Source organism: Stenella coeruleoalba (assembly GCF_951394435.1).
Source record: "Stenella coeruleoalba genome assembly, chromosome: 7".
In the NCBI taxonomy this organism is placed as follows: Eukaryota; Metazoa; Chordata; class Mammalia; order Artiodactyla; family Delphinidae; genus Stenella; species Stenella coeruleoalba.
This window is the reverse complement of record NC_137153.1, coordinates 86990590-87013615: the sequence shown is the minus strand read 5'-3', so window position 1 is coordinate 87013615 and position 23026 is coordinate 86990590. Positions and strand designations below refer to the sequence as shown.

Here is a 23026-nt window from a genome sequence, read left to right as displayed (position 1 = left end):
TTAGAAAAGACCCAACTATCTTACTTTTTCACTTTAAGAACCTATGACCTAAAGAAGAGCTATAAGTTTCTTAAGACGGGGTTTTTCAAAATGTGATAAAAAAAACAACTGGAGTTATACAATATAACTCTAAGTGGTACATGGATAAATACTTTTATTTTAATTTTATATATTTGTTCCAATCAGATTTAGCAAAATATGATTAGAAAAACTAATGACATATGGTTTCCTTTTAAATAAATACAAGTTTTTAAAGTTAGTCATCTTGGGGCTTCCCTGGTGGGGCAGTGGTTAAGAATCTGCCTGCCAATGCAGAGGACATGGGTTCGAGCCCTGGTCTGGGAAGATCCCACATGCTGCAGAGCAACTAAACCCGCGCGCCACAACTACTGAGCCTGCACTCTAGAGCCCGGGAGTCACAACTACTGAGCCCACGTGCCACAACTACTGAAGCCCGCGCACCTAGAGCCTGTGCTCCACAACAAGAGAAGCCAGCGCAATGAGAAGCCCGTGCACTGCAACAAAGAGTAGCCCCCGCTCACCGCAACTAGAGAAAGCCCGCGCGCAGCAACGAAGATCTAACACAACCAAAAATAAATAAATAGATAGATAAATAAATAAATAAATAGTCATCTTGATTGTGGTGGTGGTTTCACAGGTACATATATAATGCCAAAGTATATTAATTGTACATTTTTAATATATGCAGATTATTGTATGTCAATTATACCTCTATAAATCTGCTTTTAAAATGCATCATATAAAGAAAGTACCAGATAAATAACAGTGCAGATGATATGCTGATATGCCGACATGAATGTGACTGTCAAATGACTAGAGTCCAGGAACCTCAGCTTCAAGTTATAAAAGGAACAAGTGGCACAGCTATGACAGGCCCCTCTGTCTCTTGGCTTCCAATCCAGGACTTTTTCACCAAATTAGATTGGCTTTTTCAAGATAATAACAAACTGAACACTTTCAAATCACAATTCAAGTGATTCCTTTGTAAAATAAAGAAATAATCCTATTTTATCTATTTAAATTTCAGATTTTTATAGATTGCTTCCTCAAAGAGGGCTTAACTACATATGATTCGCTATCTTAAAAAATTAAGGTGTTCTTTGTACCATCTTTTTTTCTTTTTGGCCGCACCGCGTAGCATGCGAGATCTTAGTTCCCTAACCAGGGATCAAACCCGTGCTCCCTGCAGTGGAAGTGCAGAGTCTTAACCACTGAACAGCCAAGGAAGTCCCTTTGTACCATCCTTTTAACTTTTCTGTAAGTTATAATTTTTTAATTTAAGAACGAGGTGTGGGGGCTTCCCTGGTGGCGCAGTGGTTGAGAGTCCGCCTGCCGATGCAGGGGACACGGGTTCGTGCCCCGGTCCAGGAAGATCCCACATGCTGCGGAGTAGCTGGGCCCGTGAGCCATGGCTGCTGAGCCTGTGCGTCTGGAGCCTGTGCTCCTCAATGAGAAAGGCCACAACAGTGAGAGGCCCACGTACCACAAGACAAAAAAAGAACTAGGTGTGGACTTCTCTGGTGGCTCAGTGGTTAAGAATCCACCTGCCAATGCACGGGACACAGGTTCGAGCCCTGGTTCAGGAAGATCCCACATGCTGCAGAGCAACTAAGCCCGTGCGCCAAAACTACTGAGCCTACGCTCTAGAGCCCACGAGCCACAACTACTGAGCCCGCGTGCTGCAACTACTGAAGCCCACGTGCCTAGAGCCTGTGCTCCGCAACAAAGAGAAGCCACTGCAATGAGAAGCCCATGCACCACAATGGAAGAGTAGCCCCCGCTCTCCACAACTGGAGAAAAAGCCCGCACGCAGCAACAAAGACCCAATGCAGCCAAAAATAAATAAATAAATAAAAGAACTAGGTGGAAAATGAGGATAATCTCCTAAAGTAAGTCCTTTAGTTCTGAAAAACTTAAAACATTAGAAAGGGTTAAAGATCCAAAGTTAGATAAATCTTCAGATCTTAGGTGTATGCTAATCACAACTGTGGTTCTGCTACATTGGGGTTAAAATGCTCAACAATGACAATAATAATGATGCTTGACACTGGAACACCTTATATTTAGAAAGCATTTCATATGCAATATAACATCTCATACAGTCTCATTTATATATCCCAGCTCTGTGAAGCTGCCAGGATAGAAAATGTCTCCAGTTTTTACAAATAAAAAAATTGAGATAGTCAGAGATAAAATGACTTATCCAAACTACACTGTATGAAGCTGAGGCTACAACCCAGGCTTCTCATTCCCAATCTTGTGATTTTTCTCTTACATCCTGGAAGTAATGGGAAATATCTAGAAAGCCAACTAATATCACAGCAGTTCCTACTGAAAAATGCACTCAAGTTCCAAATAATTTACATTGGTGGACATTTTTAGAATATCATCTATTAGCATTTGATAACCACCGAGCTTCTCAATAATGTATATAATTGGACAAGTTTCCTTAAGTTTCTTTAATATTTTCAGAGAAATGACACCATGATTTTCATAATCCCAACATCACGGTTTGAAATACCTCACAACTGTCTCCAACTAGAGAACTCTTAGAATAAAAAGATAAAATATGCCTAATAAACAGCCATATGCAAACAGCCATATGCAACTTACAACATTATGTAAGTTCAACAAGGCAACAAATACTAATGGAGAAGTCCTATCTTCTCTCACTTTAAGACAGAACATAATGGGATCTCAGAACATTCTCCCCTGAAGCACCCTTCCACCCAGCAGCTCAGCATTTTTCTTCCCCCAAACCTGCCCAGATTTGCTCAAAATGAGACTCTCAGTGCAAAATCTAAACACAGACCCAGTCCCCAAATCATGGGGAACACCACCACCTGCTCTTCCCTCCTTTGGGCCCCACACCTCTTGGAACATGTTTTTATTACAGCAATAAGCTCCGTGGATCAGAGCAACATCCCTGCCTGTTTTCACTGCCACTCTATGAGTTCCTCAAAGACATGAGCTGTGTCTTATTCTTCCCTTTACCTCTTACTTCCCTCAAACAAAAATGTCATTCATTAGATGTTTGAATGAATGCTCAGAGAGAATCCAAGAGAGTAAGAAATACTTTATATCTACTAATCACTTCTTTTTCTTTTCCTATCCCCACCAAATATACTGTCCACACCACTGACACATTAAACATGCTCTAAAAACATAATAGGTCTGTCAAGTAAGGTCCAAACGTCTTAGCCAGCCTATTTTCCTGACCTGTTGCTATTTTCCTCACACACACTACACTCAAAGTTCAAATTAACTTCCCATGCATTCAGATATTTCGTGAGGGCCTATAAAGGTACCCATGTGTCAGGGACTCTCCTATGTACCAGAGATAGGACAACTGACCTCAAGCCCCCATCCTTAAGGCAGTTCCTTATATATGCCCCATGCTTCCCCACCTCCTCTTTTGCCTCTGTGATTAATCCCCCTACATGAACTTTAATATTTGAATTTTAGTTATTTGTTCCTCCAAAGGAGCAACTGTATCTAATTCACCTCTGCATTCTCAAAGACCACTGCATAGTAAAATGTATATTTTAGGTGCTCAAAAAATATGTATTAGCTAAATGGATGAATAAATAAATTAAAAATACTAATCAATTCATTCATTCAGTACTTTTCTTTAAAAAAAAAAAAGTAGTCCAGTTAGCAGTCAGCTTCCAAAATCCATATTAAAGAATTCCAGTCCACTTACCTTTAGTTTTCTTGGCCCATCTTTGGCCGAGCCCTTCCTTTTGCTCCTGGTAAGCACAGTGATAACCTTATCCAACCCCTTCTCAAGGCTCCCAAACACTTTGGTTCCTTTTCTTTTTGGAGTATCCTCTACATGTACTTGGTTAAGGTTGAGTTCCACTGAGCGACACCTTAAAAAAAAAAACAATGAACCCACGAGTAAGAGTTGGACTTCCTGCCTTTTGGGTCCCTCACAGAGGTGCATTTGTCCTGGCTGTTAGGTGCACCTCATTCAGGTATGCCTGGCCAAGCCATCTTACTCTTCCTCAGGGAGCACAAAAGCCATCTTCCACTGAAATGTAGCCATCACCTCTCCCCCAAGTCAACTGCCAAAACTATTTTTCCCCTACCTTTTTTTTAGTGTCAAATATATAGAAAAGTTGAACAAAAAGTATAATAACCATCAACATATCCTTCTAGAGTCAACAATTGTTAATATTTTGCCACATTTGCTTTCTCTACATATATATAATAAATACATTAAAAATATGTACATCAAAGTAATCCATCTGAAGATATCACAACCCTTGGGACTTCCCTGGTGATCCAGTGGGCAAGACTACGCGCTCCCAATGCAGGGGGCCTGGGTTCAATCCTTGGTCGGGGAACCAGATCCCACATGCATGCAGCAACTAAGAGTTCGCCTGCTGCAACTAAGAGTCTGCATGCCACAGCTAAGAGTCTACACACCGCAACTAAGAGTCCGCATGCTGCAACTAAGACCTGGCGCAGAATGAATGAATATTTAAAAAAAAAAGATATCACAACCTTTTACTCTGAAACACTTCAGCATACATCATCAGTGAATAAGGACATCTTCCTACATAACCACAATATCATCATGATATCAAGAAAATTAATAATAATGCCATAGCATCTAATATCTAGTTCACATTCTAATTCTCCCAATTATCCTCAAAATGGAGCCTGCTCAAAAAAAGAGCTATAAAAGATAATGAAAGGTCACTTATGCTGCAGACCTGTTTGTACAAGAGGAATGGGCTTTATCTGAAGCACCCTTTAGGATCTTTAATATTTTAGAGTGACTGCTGTTTGTTAGTGGATGTCTATACTCCACTGGCAGAAGTGTAGGGAAAGATGGGCCCCAGCACAGGAACTGTATTTTAAGTTAAGGTGCCAGTTGTACTGCTGATGAGTCTCACAATTCCACCCTGAGAAAGGCAGTGGCAACAGCCTCAGTAATGGCCACAGACCACGTTCATATAGACAGTCCCTGACAGAATCTACATGATGGTTTACCTTAATTGGGTTTATCATATATGAAAAAAGGAAATCTGGTTACATATACTAAAGAAACTATACAAAACTGAACACTTACCGCCTCTCAGGGCTAATGACACCTGTTATTAACTTCTCTGTTCCTGCTGAATTTACCGGCATTTTAACTGGGGTCTCTTTCAGGCACTGGTTTCTAGCTATTAGAAAAACAACAAACACAAACCACATGTAGCTGACATGCTATAGTTTCCAATTCTCCATCAATAATGCATGTATCACCTCATTCATTGGCTCAGAAATATTGTAATCACTTGCCCAGTGATGTTAAGGCTCTAATTCTTTAAAGAAATATTTCCAGATGATTTATAATAAAAACAAAATCATTTTGCTTTACATGTGTGGCTCTTCTTTTTCTTCACTGTAAAACTGAGGCCATGCTTATGATTTTATCATAAATATCATATGAAAAATCTAAATAGATCACATAAATAATATTTCATGATTACTGATTCTCCTTTCTATAAATAAAAGTCAATCTGTATTTATGCCTTTAATGAATATATTACTGAGAGGTGTTAATTCAATTCATAGACCTTTCAACTCCTATCAGGCAAAGAGAATAGTCCCCTGTGAAAGCTGACAAAAGTTATTAAAGAGGTTGTAAGCTTTGGTTATTTTTATATTCCCTATTCCAAAATTTGGTGTTTTATTCTAGTAGGGTATTTGTATCCCAGATAGTTTGTGACAAACCTGCATTAACAAATCTGGTTACTACTCATTAGTTAACTTTTTGTTCATGATCTAAAAGTACACCAATAAGAGATAATAATATTCACTTCATAATAAATATAAGATTCCAAGCTTTTAAAAACAGATCGGGGGTTTTGTTTTGTTTGACCATACAGCATTACTCTCTATGACCATACAGCATTACTCTCACTGGTTCCATAAGGACAAGAAAATAAAATTAATCAACAATATCTATCAAAACAGTTTTCATCTTTGTATACTGAGAGTATACAAAAAATTTGAAGGTGATTAATATGCTTTCATTTCAACTAATGCAAATAACATATGTTTAAAAAGCAGCTTGGCTTCTCCTAGCAATCCCTGAGAGCATTGCTAGCCATTTCTGACCTGCTATATGTTTATTTAGCATGATAAGAAGAAGGAATTTCAAGATGTTTTACCACTGCTTAATCTACACAGCAAATACCTTTTGAGGGTGTACTGTAATGATTTGGTGTAGTGAGTATTTCTCTTTTATGCTGGTTCTTATTAACTGGAGTCTTTGGCTCAGGAAATGAAAAGCACTCGTCATTCTTTACAGCAGACTTAGGAGTATATACATTCTCTTTGTTCTTTAATTTATTGACAGATGCTGTGCATAATACTGGAGTTAATGATTTAGATTCCAGACCATTTGACTCTGTCCAATGCTTGGCAAACTGGAAAATAAAAGTTACTGGATAAAGCACACTGAAGAAGAAAAGTCAATTTCTTTACAACATGCCTTAATCATTTGCAAATTACCTTGCACCATTTTTATTAAAATGAAACACTATCAAAAGGATATTATGGGCAATACCAGGAAATTTGAAAATGTATATTCAGTTCTCTTTAGTACATGTAGATCACTTTAGGCTGTTCTATTGACGGGTAATTTTCAACATGTTTCAGGCCGTATTTAATCAAACATACCCAGATTCTAGGCAATTCAGGATGGGCACATATAAATCCCTAAGAATTGCTTCCCATACCTAGACTGCCAGTTTGTCTCTAATATGTAACAAGAAATAAAAGTTTAGTCAATGACCGGCTCAGAAAAACCATGTTAAAATACGGTAACAGAAATGTTGGATAGAAAATATATTTTAATCCTTTTAAATTTATGGTGGAGCTTGCAAAAAAGATAGGAAAATCCTCAGAGGCCAAACTAAAAATAGGAGCAGGAATTCAGAGATGTAATCAAGGCTGAAACTGTCCTCTGCCCTAAGGGCATCTACCTACTCTCTAGTATAATCTACAGGAGGAGTAGATTAGACCCACGCACGGTGCTAAATTAGAGCCAAAGCCAGGAGGGGGTATAACTAAAATGAAAGGGTGAATTAAATATAAACCTGCCCTGCAAGAGCTCGGCAAGAAAACGTGTCTGTCCTGGCCATGGCTCTGGAGGAGAAAAGAGTTTCCTTTAATAATTTTTAAGTAGCCACAGGACAGTCTTCACACAGGTTTGGAACCCAAATTCATACTACATGCACGATCCCCAGAAATTTCAAGCCTAGAATTTGATTTAAAGTAGTCCCAGTCCTAAACTGGTTGTGTTCCAGGAATGTGACGTGACAGAAGCAAACACAATTCCTAGCTGAAAGAAAAGCTTCAATCCAACACAACCCAAGACCTCAACCCTTAATCCAAGCTTCGAAGCATTCGCACAGAGTTCCAAGAAAAATGAGCCTATAAAAAAAAAAAATGCCAAAAGATACAAACACCATGAGCAAAAGTCAGCAGAAAAAAAAAACAAAAGGATCAGACCCATAAAGATGTCATATTGAAATTACCAAGTAGAGAATATAAATATGTTCGTATGTTTAAAATAATAAAAGAAATTGAAAACATGAAAAGAGGAATGTTAAAGCAGTTTTGAAAAAGAATAAAAATCTCTAGAAATAAAAAACATAATGATAAAAATGAAAAATTCAATAGACAGGTCAAATAACAGATTAAATAGAAATGAGAAAAAGAATGTGAATGTGAAATAAATCTGAAATGATCTAGAATGCAGTCCAGAGAGAAAGATATGGGATATATGAAAGACAGTTTAAAATAAACAGAAAACGAAATTTAATGGTCTAACATATGCCTATTCTGAGTTCCAGAGATAGATAATAAAGACGATGAAAAAGCAGCAATTATTCAAGGAATTTTCCAAAATTGATTAAAGATACAAATCCTCAAATACAGGAAACACAATGAATCATAAACAAGATAAATAAAAAGAAATCCATATCTGTATTTACTAGGCTCTACTACTCTAGAGGACACTACCCACAGAGACAGTAACCCTAACAATGAGACTGCAGAACACCAAAATCAAAGAGAAAATCCCAAAAAGAGCCAGGGCGAAGACTAACTAGAAAGGAACCTGACTGACAGAGATTTCTCAATGGTAACAACAGAAGCAAGAAGACAGTGGAATAATATCTTCAAACTACAGAGCGTAAAATAACTGATAAACTAGAAATCAATACAGAAGGAAACTACATTCTAAAAATGAAAGTGAAATAAAGACAATTTTAGCCAATTTAGAAAGAGTGTTTGTCATCAACTGTGACTTCCACTAAAGGAATTTTTAAAGGATGTACTCCAGGAAGAAGAAACATAATTTTAGAATGAACATTTGAGAGATAAGAAGGGTAAGTAGGGCTTCCCCAGTGGCGCAGTGGTTGAGAGTCCGCCTGCTGATGCACAGGACATGGGTCCGTGCCCTGGTATGGGAAGATCCCACATGCCACGGAGCGGCTGGGCCCATGAGCCATGGCCGCTGAACCTGCACGTCTGGAGCCTGTGCTCTGCAATTGGAGAGGCTACAACAGTGAGAGGCCCACGTACAGCAAAAAAAAAGAAGGGTAAGTGGACAAAAGAAAATGTGAGTCAATCAAATAAATACTGATAGTATACATTCTAAAAATAATATGTAATTTATGAAGTTAAAAATGTATAGAGCTAAAAACAAATTGTACCACAGTTATGCAAGATGTAACTACTGGGGCTTCCCTGGTGGCTCAGTGGTTAAGAATCCACTTGCCAATGCAGGGCACACAGGTTCGAGCCCTGGTCCAGGAAGATCCCACATGCCGTGGAGCAACTAAGCCCATGCGCCACAACTACTGAGCCTGTACTCTAGAACCCATGAGCCACAACTACTGAGACCACGTGCCACAACTACTGAAGCCCATGAGCCTAGAGCCTGTGCTCTGCAACAAGAGAAGCCACCGCAATGAGAAGCCCACGCACTGCAACAAAGAGTAGCCCCCGCTCACCTCAATTAGAGAAAGCCCATGCGCAGCAATGAAGACCCAACGCAGCCAAAAAATAAATAAAATAAATACATTTTTCAAAAAAAAAAAAGATGTAACTAGTGGAGAAAAATGAGTGAAAGGTCCAAGCGACCTCCGTTTACTACTTTTGTAACTTTCTGTGAATATACAGATTTCAAAACGAAAAGCTAAAAAAAATAGATAGCTAAAATACTTACATATCGATAGTATTTAGTAATCTAAGAGAGGGTGATCAGAGATTAGTGTTCTAAGGATTTCATATGTTTAGAAGAAAAGTAAAGATACAGATTAACTTTTTATTTGGTTAAGTTAAATAGCATGTTAAAAGATTAGAGTAAATATTAAAATAAAATAGAAACCAATGGAATGAAGGGAAAAATTGACATAAGAAACAAGAAATATAGGAAAAAATACTGAAAAAGTGGGACAAATAGAAAGCACAAAATAAGACGGCAGATACATGATAAGAACATTAGTAACCAAAATAAATGTAAATTTGGTAAGCTCTCACTTGAAAGACAAAGATTTTCAGTTTGCATACCACCAAATCTAGCTATATGCTGTTTTTTAAGAGATATACCTAGGGGGAGTGGAGGAGGGATGGATTGGGAATTTGGGATTAGCAGATGTAAACTATTATATATAGAATGGATAAACAACAAGGTCCTACTGTATAGCACAGGGAACTATATTCAATATCCTGTGATAAACCATAATGGAAAAGAATCTGAAAAAGAATGTGTGTATGTATAACTGAATCACTTTGCTGTACAGCAGAAATTAACACAACATTGTAAATCAACTATACTTCAAAAAAGTCATTTAAAATCTTTAAAAAAAAAAGATACCTAAAATATAAGGGCATGAAAAGTTGAAAATAAAAAGATAAAAAAATATAAACCAAGCAAATAACAACCAAAAAAAATCAATATAGCTATCTTAATATCAGAGAAACAAATAGACTTCAAGGAGAAACATATAACTAGTAATAAAGAGGATCACTGTAAATGATAAAAGGTTCAATTCCCCAGAATAAAAATTCTAAACTTGTATGCTAATTATATACCTTCGTACATATATATATGAAGCAAAAATAGAACTACAAGAAGAAAATGACAAACTACCATCCCATTAGAAGATTTTTAACATATCCCACTCTCAAGCAGATAAATTTATGGGTCAAGCAGACAAAATATTAGTATGGATGTAGAAGATTTAACAACAGAATTTAATAAGATTGGTCTAATAGAAAACTAAAGGCAGAAAATAACAAAATGGAAACTAAAATATAATAGAATCAGTAAGGCCAGAAGTTGGTTCTTTGAAAAGACTAATAAAATTGACAAAACTCTGGTAAGACTGATCCAAAATATGAAAGAGCTGCAATAAACAAATACACTTCAGCAATGAAAAGGGGGACATAAACACAGATACTACAGACATTAACAAGATCATAATATCCTCCTGTTGATTTTATGCCAAAACATTTTAAAACATGTATGAAATGGACACTAGAAAAACAAAATTCACCAAACTGACGAAAAGAAATTGAAATACTGTGTAGTCCTATGAATACAAAAGAAATTGAATCAGTAGTTGACTAGCTTCTCACAGAAACATTCCAGGCCCAGATAGTTACATAATAAGTTCTATCATACATTCAAGGAAAATATAATTAATAGCTCTTAAAAACCATTCCAGAGAATAAAAAAGAAAGAATATGTCCCAAATCATTTTCAAAGACTAGTTATAATCTTAATGTCAATCAGATACGATTAATATAAGATGGGATGGGCAATCTTAATGCCAATCAGATACGATTAATATAAGATGGGATGGGATGCAAGAACAGGAGAAGAAAGGCTTTCACTCTTTATTCAGCTGTTCCATATTGTTTGAATTTTTTACAAGATGAATGTATCTATGTATTACTTATGTATCAATAATAATAAAGTTTTCAAAAGAAAAAAAAATCATATAAGAAAGAAGATAATAGGCCAATCTTATTTAAGAACATGGAAGCAAAAAACCTAAACAAAATGTTAGTAAACTAAACCCAGCAATGTATAAAAAAAGATAGTAATACATCATGACAAACTGGGCTTATCTAAAGAATACAAGATTGGTTTAACATCAAATCTATTAATATAACATATACTACATTAACAAATTGAAAGAACAAAACCAGATGATTATCTCAATAGATGAATTCTATCTAACCTTTTTTCTGCAACAGAGATTCATAATTTTTAAACAAATCTTAGCAAACCAGGACTAGATGAAAAAAAGGTCTTAATCTGAAAAATATGGGGTCGGGGGGCACAGAAGGGAAAGAGGGAAAAGAAGGATAAGGGAAAGGAGAACAGGGAGGGGGAAGGGGAAAGAGGAGGGAAAAAGAGAGAACAAACATCATATTGAATGATAAAATATTAGAAGCATCATTCTACAATTGGGAAGAACAGAAGAATGCTTACTATACTGCTAGGACTACTAAGTGCAGTAATAAAAAGATATTAAAGGCATGAGAACTGGAAAGGAAGTAACAAAACTGTCATCCACAGATGATATAATTTTCTACAACACTCAAAAGAATATACAAACTGTAAGAATTTAAAAGAGTTTAGGAAAGTTGTTGAATATAACATCAATACACAAAAATCAGTTTCATATCTTTACACCAGTATCAGACAGTTTAAAAATGTGATTTAAAAAAACCTACCAAATGGGCTTCCCTGGTGGCGCAGTGGTTGAGAGTCCGCCTGCCGATGCAGGGGACGCGGGGTCATGCCCCAGTCCGGGATGATCCCACATGCGGGAAGATCCCACATGCCGCAGAGCGGCTGGGCCCGTGAGCCATGGCTGCTGAGCCTGCGCGTCCGGGGCCTGTGCTCCGCAACGGGAGAGGCCACAACAGTGAGAGGTCCGCATACCGCAAAAACAAACAAACAAACAAACAAAAAACAACCTACCATTCCCAATAGCAATAAAAAACAAAAGTACTCAGGAATAAATCTAGTAAAAGATACGTAAGCTCATTTTAGAGAAAGTTATAAAATTTTATTGAAAGTAATTAACTAAAACCTAATAAATAGAGAGGTATACTGTGTTTACAGATAGGGGGATTTGAGGATATAGACTTCAATTTTCCCCAAGTTGAAGTGTATGTAAAATTTATCAAAATGAGTCTAAAATGTATATGGAAATGCAAAGGAGAAAGAATAGACATTCTTAAAGAAGAAGATGGGAGCAAATTGGCCAACCAGATAAAAGAAATATTATAAAACTAAAGAAATAAGATATATGGTATTTGTACAAATAAACCAATAAAACAAAATATTTCTCAGAAGCAGACACACTTATATAACAACTTGATATGTGATAGAAGTGCCATTGTAGATCAGTGCAGAAAGACTGGACTTGTCAATGGTGCTGGCACAACTGATTATAAGAGGGAAAAATTGATTCCCTACCTCATACCATACAAGAGAATTAATTCTCCACAGACTAAAGACTTAATGTGAAAGGAAAAGCTTTAAAACCTTTAGAAGCAATATATGCGAATGCATTTATGACTTCTGCAGAATGATTTCTTTTAAAATACACAAAAATTATAAACCATAAAGGAAAATACTGACAACTTGTAACATTAAAATTAATGACTTCTGCCATCAAAGTAAAAAGACAACTGACAAACTCAGACAATATACCTGCAACACACAACCAACAAAGGATTAGAATTAAAATTAAATTAAGAACTTCCTCAATACCACCAAGAAAAAAGAAACAATCCAACAGAAAAATAGGCAAAGGACACAAAAAAAGCCATTTCATAAAACAGGAAAAACCACTGGCTGATTAATATATGAAGAGATAAATAAATAACCAGAAAAGTACAAATTAAAACCACAGTGAGATATCACTTTACACTCACCAGATTAGAAGATATTAAATAACAAAAAATATCAAGTATTGGTAAGTCTGTGGAGCAACAGAGACATGTAAATTATACCTCATTTTTTAAAGAGATGGGGAGGGAAGGGAAGGAAAATAGAGCAGTGAAGTGCTCCAAAATGGAATCTTGGCTTTCTTCAACTTGGAAATAATTGGCTTCCCTTTCATTTATATTCCAACAATCTCCCATTAATATTTTCAATGGCTTAGGAATTCATTAAATTTGCAAGCACAAACTAGATCTTATGTTAGAACCTAGATATTTTTTATAATTGAGGTAACATATTCTACTTTACAGTAATAAAAATAACCAACCTGTGGTGTTTGTGGAGTAGCCACACCTGTTGATGAAATGTCTTCACACCATTCATAGTCTATTAATCCAGCCACATAATTTTCATCACTGGCGATCACATCTTCTAGACTCAGATTCTTTGACTATTCAAAAATAGAAGAACTCAGAAACAACGCCACCATGATTCCATTTTAAAAGAATATATTGCAGGCACAGGGCAAGGTCCTCGAAGCAGAAACAAATGAGAGACAGTAGACTGAAGGAGATCACCACCCAAAACAGGAAGTCAAAAATTTTTAATTCAAATTATTAGAGGGGCTTCCCTGGTGGCGCAGTGGTTGAGAGTCCGCCTGCCGATGCAGGGGATGCGGGTTTGGGCCCCAGTCTGGGAAGATCCCACATGCCACGGAGTGGCTGGGCCCGTGAGCCATGGCTGCTGAGCCTGCGCATCCCAAGCCTGTGCTCCGCAACGGGAGAGGCCACAACAGTGAGAGGCCCGCGTACCGCAAAAAAAAAAAATTATTAGATAGGAGAATCTCTGACTCTCAAACAAGATGCCTTGGAACATTCTTATGTTATATGGCAATCTACTTAGCATATCATTATCAGATAATCACTATAACACCAGACAAATAACTGTTTTGCAAATCTATAAATAAGAAGCTCTCCGACAAAGTAGATGGAAGGGACTCTGAAATACAGGTTTCTTGGTTGCAAGAACATACTGAGTAGCTCGCAATTTCTACTAGGAATAAATTAGACTTATGAAAGATCTCCTGGAGACAGGCTATTCGGGGTCCTATGCTAATAATACCACCAGTCATTTATTTTCCTTCACTCTTCCCCCTCAAAAAAACTAGGAGTACACTAGATATACCCTAAATTCTAAGACTATGGAGTATAGTTGGGTTTTTTATTTTTCACTCCTTTCCTTTCCTTCAATATCTAGTTAGCCTGGCCAAGCAACTGTACTTGAATTTCTTACATTCCATCCTTTCTTTTCTAATTTTCTGATTCAAGGACAAATCTTCTCATACCTGAACTATTCAAATGGACAACATGGTCCCTGCCACCAATCTTCCCACCCTCTCAACCAGGGGTGACAGAGTTCTCCAGGGTTGTCAATTACCATCAACTAGAACTAGCTGCATGGAGTGCTAGGCTGAGAAAAATACTAAAGCTAAGTCTATGCCCAGTGGGGAAAAGCACAGTGTCATATGAATGAAGGCTGCCAGGGTACTGCAGTAGATAATAAAAGCACATAAACATCGCTGACTGAACAATCCTATATACAACTGGATGAACTCTGAAAATCAGTCATGTTGGTGACATGTCATGTCTTGCTCAAAAACCCAGTTTCCCATTACTTACAGCACAAAGTGTAACCCTCTGACCTGGCATTTCAAGGTTCCCTACAATCTAGCTCTCAGCTACCCTTCCAGATCACCCATTCACTCTCTTCCTCTTTTACTTTTCCCCCTTGAACTCTTTATTTTAACCAAACAAGTCTAGTCACTGCCAAAAGGATACATTGAGCACATTTAGGTGCCTGAGTTTTTGCTAATTCCATTTATCTTGCCCTGAATTCTGTGCTCCTTCTTTTGTATTTTTCTAAACTTAAATATGGATCCAGTTCAGATCACCCACGGTGACCACTCTCACCCTCTAAAGCCCCTACCGCACACCTCTAGCGCTTAGCTGGCACCCGCCACCTACTACGATGTAGTATTATCTATACGTATAGCTTGCCTCAACTTAACTGTTAGACAACAAGCACTACCCTGTACACAGATTTGTTTCCCAAGAGCTAGCACGGGGCCTGAAAATGCTAATGATGTTGATACGTGGTCTTTTGTGATTCTCAGATCAGATTGTATTATTGTTTCACTGAAAGTGGCATCTATTGATTAACCGTTCAGAATTACTTACTTTCTTATAAACAACACTCCAGAGAAAAAAGAGTGATTCTATCAAGGAGAAGAATAGCACAAAGAGACTATATAGCTTGCTTCAAGCCTTAGTGAGTTGCATAAAGACCAGAAAAAAAACCCAAAATTTGATTTCTACTTCATTGCTTGTCATTAAAATATCTCTTTATTGGCTATAAAAATTGGCTCAATAATATAAATGCCCAAATGATTAAATTATTAGGTAAATAAATGCTCATTAGATGGAAGATAAGAGTAAACATCTTCCCAGATCCTTTCTACTTGGATACTCTATGACTCACATATGCAGATGAATTGAGACCACACCAATCCAGATATAAGAAAATCTAATGGCTTAGGAAAATGTCTAAGACCTTTTAAACTAGGGTCTTAAACCTTAACTGGGGTGTCATAAACCTTAAAATTTAGCTGAGGTTTATTCTAAGTATGGAGGTATCTAATATCTTTCTGAAATTACCCTGATCAGAAGCAAAGTTTATGTTTTTGTGTCCTCTTAGACCCAAAGGTATTGACTTGGGTGTGAGACTTTAAAGGGTTTGCCCTGTGAGCAGGATGAGGGATAGGATGATTCATGGAGTCCGTGGGTAAAAGATCTGCCTGGGCATGGGATATTCACCAGCCCAGTACAACTCTCGAAGAACAGATTAGAAAAACAACCCAGCAATAAGATTATCTCACTTCAGAGATTTCTTTACACAACAGCCCCTTACACTAACACTTTTGGTTCTTAATTTGGTCAAAAGACCAACTACGGAGAGAAGGGAGACAAATTAGGTCTGGCAGGGACAAAAGACCCACTATACCTGCAGCACATGATTGAAGAGAGGTCAAAATTGAGTTGTTAAAGGAAATGACGGTGGCGGGGGGGGGGCATTCAGCGTTCAAAAAAAGATTATGAAAGAGGTGGCATTTGAACATTTTTTAAAAACAGAGTTTTGAGATCTAAAGAAAAAAATATCACCTCACACACATAATCATTTCTGCTATACTGGATTCCATGAAGAGGGCCAACTCTTTCTCTCTGAGAATGACAAAAGTACAGTTTCCTAATGTTAAAACCATTTAAACTGCAACTTGAATTAATGGAGGGAAGATTACATTACAAAGCTCCACACCTATCTGGCAAAGTATTTGGAAGGTGGAATTTTAAGGCATGGGAGATACAAAGAATCACACAGAAAACAGACACTAATTTGAGCACTTAGGAATGACATGGTGCTTCCAAATATGTAAGGCTTCTCCACCATTCTAAATGTTCATGACAAAGGAAAATGAGACAAAGACAACAAAATAGAAAAAAATAATTTGGTTATAACTCATACAAGGAATTTGAGTTGCATGAGCTACAGCTGCTGCTCAAAACAAACAACCTAAACCCTTAATATAAGTGAGTATCAAAATATTCACTGAAACTTCATGTTATATAAGGTATAATATGTCCTATAATTTACATAAATTATATAAACAAGCATACTAAAAAAAGACTGGAAAGATACAATAAAATAGAAACTATTTTATCTATAGGTGGTAGTAGCTTTATAGGTAAATTCTATTTTCCTTTAGCTTATCTGTGGCTTAAAATTATTCTACATCAGGAGTTACTTTTGTGGAAAAAAGGGGAGGGAGAAATTTTTTTGTTTTTAATGCCATGTAGACATTCAAAATTCTAGTGTTCGCATTCAGAATTTCCCATTTTCCTCATCAAAAATATTTAGATCATAAAAATGTCTTGCTTGTGGGCCCCTGACATCAGCAAAGTTAACTTCCCTGGCATGTATCCACTTATGAACAAGATGGGCACATGGCAAGAGCAGAAGGCACTCACACAAAAGCTTCTGACATTCACCTTGATGTTTGTGACTGCAGTCGAGTTGGCTTGTCCACAGGAAGAAAGAAGCCTTAAACGAACTGGTTTTCCCCGAGCCTTCTTGGCTAGGAGTAGAAGATAAGTAGCTGTGAGGTGATCATACTGCCACTGGAGGAAAAGAAAATCAAATTGTTTAGAAGACTAAACTTGCTTTTTGAAATAATGTTTTATTTTAAATTAATTTTTTCCTCAATGTAACAAACATTCAGAATTTAGATTTTTTTTTTGGCTTTAAAGCATATAATGAAAGACAGCAATCCCCTACACCACTCCCACACACACACAATTTCCACTTCCTAAAAGGCACCTTTGGCTGTTTTTTCTATATTTCTAAATTAATTGCATATACAGCTTTAATTTTTTTCAGCTTCGGATATTATCTCTAGATTTCTTACTATAGAAAATAAGAATTTAGCTCTACTACAACTCCTTCCTTCCCCCGAACATATTTCCCTGCATCCTCCTACTATAGTTTTATAATTTTTAGTTAAATCAACATTTACATTATTATGATTATATAAATAGTATTTGCAACTAAGTAAAGGCAATATTCAAAATACTTAATTGGTACCCTGACCCCAGTGAATCAAAACAGAGGCCAAAATATGAGTAGGTTCCTGGGAAACCCCTGCCATGCCAACTATTAACCTTTTAATTGCTGGATATGAGGCAGGACCGGAGGGAGGTACCAGGCCTAAGGGAGGTTACAGGGCAACAGGGAGGGCACTCAGTGTAGTAGTTATTTACCAATCAGTATACAAATATTCTAGTATCTTAATAATCTGTATGGCCATACTGGTTGAATATCAGCCCTGCAACCAAACCACACAGGGTGCTATCCTTGCATTTTCTTCTTTTGAAACTTTTTCTTGAAGTTAAAAATAAAAAAGAAGCAGTTAGTCATCTTACTAACTCAACTCCACACTCTCCAACGCTCTTCACCTCCTCCCAACATGTTCACAACACATCAGCTAATCTGTCTCCTCCTCTGTCTCATTTTGGAGACATTCCACCTGATGTCTGCATTCTATGCTCCACTCTGGGCTGGCTTCTTTCTCAGCCTGCAACTCAACTGTCGATTGAGGGGTTCCCTTCACTTCTATCCTACAATATACCCCTTGGTTTCCTAGATCCTACCTGTTCCTTTCTCTTCGTTTACTTTCTTGTTTTGGTGGAACATTTCCCCCAACAACTTCCTGAGTGTGGATGAAGAGGAGGTAAATTTTTGAGATCTTGCATGTCTGATAAATGACTGTATGCTATCCACACGCTTGACTCTGGTTTGCCTGAGTATGGAATTCGAGGCTGACAATAATTTCCACAGCTTTGAAGGCACCGTCTCATGGTCTTCTAGCTTCTAGCACAGTTATCGAAAAATCTAAAGTCTTTCTGATTCCCAAGCCTTTGTGTATGACCTTTTGTTTCTTGTCTCTAGAAACTTTTTTGGATCTCCTTTTCCCCCCTAGTTTTCTGAAATTTCACTAAAACAGGCCTTTGTGTGAATCTATTTTCATCCATTTTGCCAAACCCTAGTTAAGTCCCTTCATTCTTAGAAACTCATACCTTTCAGTTCTGGAATATTTCTTCTTGTACTATTTCTGTGATGGTTTCCTTCCCCTTCTTCTTCTCTGTTTTATCTTCTTGCAACTTCTATTATGTCTATGTTGGACCTTTCTTACCCCTTCTCTTTTCTTTGTGCATCTCTCTGTCTTTAGGTTCTACTTTTGAAAGATTTCACATTACCTTCATTTTCAAACATTTCTACTGAGCTTTTCATTTCTGTAGTCATATTTTAAATCTTCAAGAGTATCTCTTAAAATGTTACTTTTTAGTCATCTTATTCCTATTTCAAAAAAGAAATAGCTTCTCTTATCTCAGAGAATATTAATTATTGTTTCTTGGCTATTTTCTTCCACTCCCTGCATTATCTGTTTTTTCTGAGCATGTTTGCTTTTTCTTCCTTCTCTCCCACCACCCCATTTGTTTTGATCTTTGACTTTCATGTTAGAGGCCGTCCTCAAAAGTCTGGTGATCTTTGGCTGTCTGTCTCTATTTGAAAGCAAAGAGTATACTATGCAGCTACTTAAGACTCTTGTGTAGTTTAGGCCTGCTCATTACCTTATGGGCTTCTCTCTAAGGTGAAGAGACAGGAACCTGGCTCTCTTGGCTTTTCCCTAGAGATGAGTCTTCCAATATTTTCCCCAACCCCACTGCAATTAGGATAAAATCCTGATCCCAGCATTCTCAGAGTTGAATAGGGAAGAGAGTTAGAGGCAGTGGTTCACTGTTCAGTAAGAGGAATGTGTGTGTCAATGCATCCATTTCAGAATGGCTCATCACCCCCACCTGAGCTGCATCTGGTACAAGAGTGCCTCTTGTTCAATGTCTCCAATCTTCTGCTGGAGTGGAGAAGAGGTGGCTATCATACAGCACAAGGCAAACAGAGGGACCTAGCAATCTAACTGCTCCTAATACAGACTTTCAACCAACCTTCCTGTTTCCACCCTGCTCACTTCCCTGACTCCAGAGGTTCCTAGGACCTCTGATTCCTGAGCTTTTCTGGAGCTCCAGGGCTCTAATCAATTTGCTTACTGCCTTTTCCCACTGCAGGCACTTTGCTTTCAGCTTTCTCCAAAGTGCTAGGTCAGCTGCCACTTAGCCATTTTGTAACTTCTAAAATTTTACTGACATTTTTTTTGTCTCCTCTTTTATTCTCTTCATTGTGAATTGTTTGTCTTTTTATTCCTTTACTGTTATTTTAGTGAGGTTTTAGGAAGTGTTGATGTAAACATGTCTGTTCAATCTACGTGAATGACTGAAAGTTTCTAAATAATGTACTCAAGACTTTGAGACCCTCTGCCCTACAAAAGTGTTAAATTTTAATGCTAAATAATATTTTGTGCTATGTACCTCACAAAGTGCACGATCCAAAGAGGTCTACTATCACCTCTGATTTTATTAATAAATTTTATCTGTTAACATTTTAGATGGCCACAATCATAGTATATGCTTTGAAATTTACATAATGTATCTATCAATATAGTGGAAGAAGTATAACACTGTGATAAATTATCATGGAATGTTGCCTTTAATCCAGAAAGGTTGGGGGAAAGGAAGGACGGAAAAGGTTTCATGGAGGAGGTACTTGGAAACTAGGTGAAAACTACATAGTTATAATCACTCTCTACTTTCCAGAAGCTATGTTAAAGGTTTTTTCTGGGGGCTTCCCTGGTGGTGCAGTGGTTGAGAGTCCGCCTGCCAATGCAGGGGACACAGGTTCGTGCCCCGGTCCGGGAAGATCTCACATGCCGCAGAGCAGCTGGGCCTGTGCGCCATGGCCACTAAGCCTGCGCGTCCGGAGCCTGTGCTCCGCAATGGGAGAGGCCACAACAGTGAGAGGCCCGCGTACTGAAAAAAAAAAAAAAAAGGTTTTTTCTGTACCTCCCACATCCATGGTCTCATGGGTGATAGCTGCCTTTTTGAAAGAGATGCCATAAACTGATTACAGACAATTGCTCAGAAACAAGTTGCCACTTGCTTGTCAACAATGGCATAACCCAGGCATTGTAATCAATACCTGGAAGGCGCTAAGGGTTTTAGGTGGAATTTTCTAAATAGGCCTCAGTTTTATAATCCTGGAAACTCTACTTCCCTAGGCAAAAAAGCATCCTTTTAATAACTTTTTTGCCATAGCCACTTCATACTACTTATTAAAATAAGATACACAGGGGAGTTCTATGTTTAATAACAGATAAATCAACACATTAGTAATGCTTTTCAGGTGATGTCGATCCCCAAGTCTAATGCAACCAATGTCTCCCTTATCTTTTAGGCAGCTCCCTCTTTTGAAAGTCAAATGTCTGAAAGTAAAGCAACAGGTTTACCTGTTATAAAGAAGGTTCCATTTCTAGAAAACAAAAAACATTTTAAAATCCCCAGTTACTGTTCAGGCAAGTTAAATGTTAAAGGACTGCCCGGGCACCTGGGCTGAGGAGAGGCAGCTACTGGAACAGAGGGTTTGAGAAATTGAGGAGTGGCCCACCATCCTTCTCCTGACCTTGCTCCCGAGGCCCTCAATCTTTAAACTTCCACCACCAGAATACATGGGTGTTTGCACTGCAGGGGTGAGAGGAAAGGATCTGTCTTGGTCTGTAGGTTCTCATGTGCACATGCGACCCTCAGCGAAGCCAGATACATTGCTTCACAATCCAGAGCCACTCAAGGCTGGAAGATCGGGGGAAAGTAAGGAAAGCTATGAAGTGGAAGCTCTAGCACCACAGGAGAAAATCTCAACAGGACTATGAGATGGCTCAAAATCATGACACATGAGAGACTCTCACTTCCACATACAAAAAGCAGTTTAAGAATGCTCATGTAGGGCTTCCCTGGTGGCGCAGTGGTTGAGAGTCCGCCTGCCGATGCAGGGGACATGGGTTTGTGCCCCGGTCCGGGAAGATCCCACATGCTGCGGAGTGGCTGGGCCCGTGAGCCATGGCCACTGAGCCTGCACGTCCGGAGCCTGTGCTCCGCAACTGGAGAGGCCACAACAGTGAGAGACCCGTGTACCGCAAAAAAAAAAAAAAAAAAAAAAAAAAAGAATGCTCATGTATATAATATAAAAGTGGTAGTTCCATGAGTTGAATGTTTGGGAATAATATTGTTTCTCTCTCTTACACAAAGCTCAGCAGCACCATACCCAGCATGGATCACATTAAACTTATCTCTGTCCTGTCTAGCCAGCCCCTAGAGCTCCCAAGATGCCAAAACAGACCACGGCTGATCTCAAACCTGGTTTTCCCAAGGCTCTTTAAACTGGAAAGTACCTAGAACCAATGTGAATTCTCTGAGACCACCCAGACCAGGATTTTTCAACTTCAACACTATTTTATAGTTGACCTGGATAATTCTTTGTGGTGAGTGGCTATTCTCTAGGATATCTGGCAGCATCCCTGGCCCCTACCCACTAGATGCCATTAGCATATACACACATCCCCATTGTGACAACCAAAAATGTCCCCTGAGGGGCAAAATCACTCCCAGTTGAGAACCACTGACTTAGACCAATGCTTCACAAGCTTTAATGTATAGATGAATCACTTAGGGTTTATTAAGATGCAGATTCTGATTCAGCAGGTCTGAGGTGGGACTGAGATTCTGCATTTCTAACAAGCACAAAGTGATGCTGATGCTGCTGATTCTAGATCACACTTCGAAGGCAAGAATCTAGAGTAATACTTCTCAACTCCTGGCTACACACTGCAATCATTTGGAAAGCTTTTAAAAATTGTGATGCTTATGCCATACCCCAGACCAATGAAATAATAATTTCTGGGGGTGGGATTTAGGCATCAGGATTAAAGTTCCTAGGTGATTACAATGTTCAGGCAAGGTTAAGAAGATGTTGTTTACTCATCCCTAGGACTGGAAAGTAAGTATAAACAGGCATTTAAGAATGAGGGAAAAGTACACAAGAAGAAAAACTATTACTTTCCTCACACGTTCTTGATGTTGGTCATGCCTAGCTTTCAGGATAACAGATCTTTAAAGAGATGTAACACCAGAAAACAATCTATCATGCCTCATTATTTTGTTTTCTGTATCAGAAGTAAGAAAACAATTCCCATTTCCATTTCACTTTTAAGTTTGAAAATTATATGTAGATACCACATAAAGGATACTATTTTAAAGACTTTTTTTTTTCCTAATGATTCTTGAAATTCTGAGTATGTTAGTTTTAAGATTCAGATTTTAAAAGTTTGTGAATCTCATACTAAATTTTTTCTGGATAAAATGACATGATACATGGGACTTGCTTTGAAATACCCTAGCTAAAAAGGGCAGATGGAGGGTAGTGTTGGAATATAGATAAAATTGGCAAAGTGTTAATAACTGTTAAAACTGG

General features: G+C 37.9%; 1 protein-coding gene across 4 annotated transcripts in view; it reads right to left on the bottom strand.

Moving 5' to 3' along the window:
• The window catches only part of MELK (maternal embryonic leucine zipper kinase), a 151234-nt gene that overhangs the window by 77015 nt on the left and 51193 nt on the right, over positions 1–23026 (bottom strand). For all 4 annotated transcript variants that reach the window (XM_079926399.1, XM_079926401.1, XM_079926402.1 and 1 more), the window contains exons 12-16: positions 17104–17232; positions 13329–13451; positions 6218–6449; positions 5102–5198; positions 3725–3893 (exon numbers count right to left, since the gene is read on the bottom strand). In XM_079926399.1, coding sequence (XP_079782525.1) covers positions 3725–3893; positions 5102–5198; positions 6218–6449; positions 13329–13451; positions 17104–17232 — 750 coding nt within the window. The remainder of the gene's footprint in view (positions 1–3724; positions 3894–5101; positions 5199–6217; positions 6450–13328; positions 13452–17103; positions 17233–23026) is intronic.